The sequence below is a fragment of the Galeopterus variegatus genome, unplaced genomic scaffold (assembly GCF_000696425.1).
Source record: "Galeopterus variegatus unplaced genomic scaffold, G_variegatus-3.0.2 Scaffold249, whole genome shotgun sequence".
Taxonomy (NCBI): domain Eukaryota; kingdom Metazoa; phylum Chordata; class Mammalia; order Dermoptera; family Cynocephalidae; genus Galeopterus; species Galeopterus variegatus.
Window position 1 is genome coordinate 662,181 of NW_007726360.1, and position 5,386 is coordinate 667,566.

The window sequence follows — 5,386 nt, forward strand, 5'->3', positions numbered from 1 at the left end:
GGGATTGCAACCCTCGGTGTTGCCCCCACGCCTCGCTCAGCCAGTGAGCGGGAACCGGTCTGTATGTGGGATCCAAACCCTCGGGCGGGAGCGCCGCCGCGCTTCCCAAGCGGCGCACTTATCCAGTGCGCCACCGGGCCGGCCCTGGAAATGTTTTTTGAAATTGAATTAAAACATCAGTTAACTGGCACCAGTCTATTCGGAGCCTTCTTTTTATGAGTTTCCCTCTACACTCATACTCCCTACCTCACTCATACCATACACACAAATGCATACTTTTGTGCATGATTTGTGCATATGTATAACAAATATTGATTAAAAGCTAACTATGTGAGGCTATGGCTATGCTAGGTGACAAAAATGCATTTGTATTAATATTTAACCTTCATGTTTATAACCATGACCCCCAAGGTTCAACAAAATCTGTAATGTTCAAAAAAAGATGATGCTTTTAGGATTTAGTCATTTCTGGTGTGACCAAAAAGGTATGCATGGACCATACAAAAGTCAACAAAAACAACACTTTTAGAAGCATTTTGTATATTTTGGTTCTGTGGCATCTGTATTTAACCAAGATTTGTATTTTACCTTGTCCTGTAAATTTCTTTACTGCACACTTGTGAATAAACATCATATCAAAATAATTATGAAAAGATGTCTTGAGGAACTACAAATCTCACCTTTAAAATTAAAACCAGAATTGTTTCTTTGTTAGATACCAGTTCCTTAGTATTGAGTTCCTCATTCTGAGTATCATGAAATTATTTACTATAAGCTTCCTAGAGGAAATCTAAATTTTCACACATAATGCATGCTTTTAACTGTATAATTGTACTTCAAAAAGTTTGTGGAAAATTACAATTAAAAAAGGTCCGGTGAATCTTTCCGTGAATTTTTTGAAGACCTCTCATATACGAAGGTACATCTAAGCGCTGAGCAATTGACTAAAAATATGAAATATTCTCTAGTTTTAAAAAAATATTAAATAGATTTCATGAGTACCTGAATAGAGCTACTTAGCATTAGTATGAATGCTTGTTTTTTTCCGTTTGTATTTACTTATTTTTATACAATAAGGACAAAATTTATAAAAGTATTATAATATTTATATGAATCAACACTGCTGTACAACGGTGGTGACACATCTGAGGCTGAAATTTTACTTGAAAGTTTTACTGCCATTCGTTGGTTCCTGTATGAAAAGAGGTTCAGGGTATTATGCTGGAAAATCACATGCCTATTTCGTGTTCAACAGCCAGTGTGACCAGGGCCAGTTACTTTTACAGTTAAAAAAAAATCTGGCATTGTTCTGTTTCCTCACTGCAAAGGTAATACATTCTAATTGAAAAAATATTGGAAATTCAGAAATCACAGGTTGTACTATTTCTTTTTATTCATTCTTTTTAATGTGCTTGTAAAGATATACATTAGTTTCTGTACTAAATTGTCTTTATATACTTATTGCTTCCAAAATTCTCCATAGTGTTCTACTTGCACTACAGATGCTGACCCATTGGAATTTTCTAGATTATTTTTGATTTGCCAGTGCCAAAGATTACTGTAATTCATTTGAATTATTTACGTGTTAATGATATTAAATCTCTATTCTGGCTTGTCATTTACTCGTTCTTTGCATATGGTAGATTTTTCAACATACATAAGTTTAGAATATTTTATGCAATCGAATCTTTATAAAACCTTCTGATCTCTATATCCTCTTATGGTCAGAAAGACCTCCGTATATTGGGATGATAATTTTTGTTTTTTGTAGCTTATATTTAACTCTTAAAATATTTGGAATTAATTTGGTCATAAGATGAGTTGATAATAAACCTTTTCTCCCTCAAAGTAGTTAACTAGTTTTTCAGAGCCAGTTATTGAATAATAATTTTCTTATTTTATTTTTAATATACTCCAGATTTTTTCCATGTATTTGATACCTTTACTAGATTAAGTAAGAGGGTTATATTCTATAATAGTGAAAGATTTAAAATTATATGGTGATTGGGAAGAGAATTTTGTATTCCTGTTTTTACATCGGATTTCTGGGGTCGAAATTTATTTAGTATGCATTTGACTATTGATTACTTTCTAAGTTGTATTCTAACAAAATAAAAATCTTTCCATTTTCGTCAGTTGACTAAAGTGTCTATTAGTATCACTTTCTACTCTGAATCCAGGTGGAATGCTAAATATGCACATCATTGAATTGATTATGTTTAAATTTATTGTTTAAATTTTTTTCCAGAGTACAGTTTTACATTATACCTATACAAATTAATTATTGTAGAATCTGACATTTTTTTCTTTCTTTTTCAAGGGAAAAATTTATACACAAACGAATATGTGGCAATTAAATTGGTAAGTTCATGTTTCTTATTTTTCCTTAATTGTGTCCTTGTTACTTCTTTAATTATTAACTTATATTTTAATTATTTTTTGTTTTTATATCATTTATAACTTGGGGGTTTATTTGAAAAGGAAAAATGATATGCATAAATGATCTTTTGTTATTAAGCTCCTAACATCATCATGTTCTTCAAGTATGTGATAATGTGTAGGATGCTGGTGGTTTTCTATGCCATGAAAATTCAATGTTTACTTTGTCAGCATTATAGAATTGAATTTTTTAATTTTGGTACTATTTTTGATTCAGGGAAGCATTTTTAATTAAATTTTTTCCACTGATATTTCATCTATACATATATATATGTCATCATATATATATATATGGCTATTGCTTGACTTTCACAGATTCAGAATGCTTGATGTGGGTGGGGGATAGCAGGCAAGCAAACTCCCATGGGACTATTCTGAAGAATTAAATGTGCCCAGTACAAAAGCTGTAAGGCAGAGATCTCTTTTGGAAGAATTGGGATCTAGGAATTATTTTTATGACATCCCTTTTTCTGGCACAACTTTTCTGTCTGGTTTGTCATCCAGATTTCCCTGAGGCTTAGCATGGCTTGGTTTTCTCAGTTTGACTGCCTTCGTCAACCGTGTCTCTGCCAGTATAACCTCTGTTATTAGGGTAATGTGAAGTTAATAAATAAAAAAGAAGCTATAGAGGAAGTGGCAAGTGAGAGGAAATAGAAGAACTTTTGAGATGAAATTGAAAAACTCTTACTACTTAATTTTAAGTATCTGTGAGTCTGTGTCTCTAGTATTTTGAAGTTCAAGTACGGTATATAGTCATGTTCTCCTTGAATTCATCCGAAAATATAAGGTCAGAAACATTTTTACATAAATTTTTGGACCATAGTTAGTTACTTAGTTCACTATTTCCATATATATATATATATATATATATTTTTTTTTTTTTTCCTTTTTGTCTTTTTTAATGTCCGGCAACGGACTGCAACCCTCAGTGTCGCACCCGTACCGGACCAGGACCGGCAACGGGATCGCGACCCTCGGTGCCGCACCCGCCCCTCGCTCAGCCAGTGAGCGGGAACCGTTCTGTATGTGGGATCTGAACCCTCGGCGGGAGCGCCACGGCATTCCCAAGCGGCGCACTGTAGCAGTGCGCCACCGGGCCAGCCCTCCATATATATTTTTTGTTTGTACCTATTGAATCTGTTTGCAACATATAACAGTATTGTTCAGAACTTGCCATAAAAGTAATCAATTGAAAATGTTGTGTTTATATACATTAAGTGCTATCTGATTTTTATACTTTGGTGCAAGTAAAGGCATTATTCGATAACATGGTGTTCAGAGAGCAGATTTTAGTGACTACTTTCAACTCTGTTATCTCTTATAAAGATTTTTATGTTTATCTAATGTTACCCTGGTTCAGATTAATAGTTTGTTTCAGGATGATTTGTTAATTTGATCTCAGTCACCACCCTCATATCTTGTTTGCACTTATGTAATAACCGATTGTCTGTGAATAATGAAAATGTCATCCTATGGTAAGGTGACTTTTGTTATATGGTGCTATAATAAAATTTTACTGCTAGTTAAGTACTGGAATCAAGTTGAAATGACTCAACTAAGTGAAATTTGGGTCTCTGTTTTTACCTGTGGGGTATTAATGATTGGATAAGTTATATATTTAATTTTACTTGTGATTGGATAAGTGGGCATCTTGTGATTGGATAAATGGGCATCTTAAGGTTATGTACTTTTAGATAGTTAACTGAAGAATTATAGGTAATACAGCACTATGTGTAAGGCACTGTTTTAAGTACTTTTATATACTATGAGAAAAGTAAGGGTTTAACCGTATTTTATAGATGACGGAACTAAAAAGTACAGAAAGGTCATCTAACTTGCTGAAAGTCACACAGCTAGTTAAGTAGTGGATTCATGATTCAAACCCAGTACAATTTAGTTTTCATTATCTGTGTGCTCTTAACTACTGTATTAGCCTGCCTCTCAAGTTCTAAGCTGATTGTTTCCTCTTAGAATGGTCTTTATAAGTTTTCCAGTGGGATTTTGATAGTTACTTACCTGAAGTCTTTGTTTTTGGTCATAGCTTCATTATGATGTATCATGGTATGAATTTCTTTTTGGATATCCTGTTTGGGATTCATATTCCTCTTGAATCTGTGGATGTTATCTTTGTCAGTTCTCGACTATTTATAACAATTATTCTTCAGTTATTGCCTCTGCTCACTTTTCTTTCTCCTCTCCTCCTGAGACTATTATCAAATGTATATTAGACCTTCTCACTGTATTGTTCAGGGTTCTAATCCTTTCTTCTATATTTTCCATTTTTTTCTTCCTTTATTATGCATTCTGTATAATTTTTCTATCAACCTTCCTGTTCCCAAATTTTCTCTTGTGTTATGTTAATCTACTGGCAAACTGAGTTTTTACTTTAGTTATTGTATTTTTTTTTTGATTTTCTAAAGTTCTATTGGTTCTTCTTGAGATTTTATTACCTTGTTATACTTTCCTTTTGATTCTTATTTAAATTTCCTATGTTACATTGTTACAGTTCTCTGTTTCCTGTAGATATTTTCACATTTAATATTATTTCTAATATCTAAAATCTATGTTGCTCTATTCACATTGTCTTAGTGTGTTTATATGTGACTGTGCATATGAATCTCAAAAACATTATGTTGAGTGATAAAAGCCAGACACTCACATATAAAGCATGTACTGTATAATGCCATTTAGATGAAATCCAACAATAGGCAAAACTAATCCAAAGGTGATAAAAGTTAAAAAGTGATTACCTCAAAAGGAGGGATGATAGAAATGTTCCATCGATTGTGTGGTGTGTGGTTGTAGGGGTATATGTAAGAACTGTGTGATTTTATTATATGTAAGGTATACATGAATTAAAAAAAAAATTAAAAGGTCATTATTGCTACTATCAAAATGTTCGTATCACTACACTATCTTGTTCTTTTTTTTCTTTTTTTTTTTTTTT

General features: G+C 32.7%; 1 protein-coding gene across 6 annotated transcripts in view; it reads left to right on the forward strand.

The window, feature by feature from the left end:
• CSNK1G3 (casein kinase 1, gamma 3) overlaps positions 1–5,386 on the forward strand; it is a 93,601-nt gene that overhangs the window by 35,237 nt on the left and 52,978 nt on the right. For all 6 annotated transcript variants that reach the window (XM_008566509.1, XM_008566513.1, XM_008566511.1 and 3 more), the window contains exon 3: positions 2,321–2,361. In XM_008566509.1, coding sequence (XP_008564731.1) covers positions 2,321–2,361 — 41 coding nt within the window. The remainder of the gene's footprint in view (positions 1–2,320; positions 2,362–5,386) is intronic.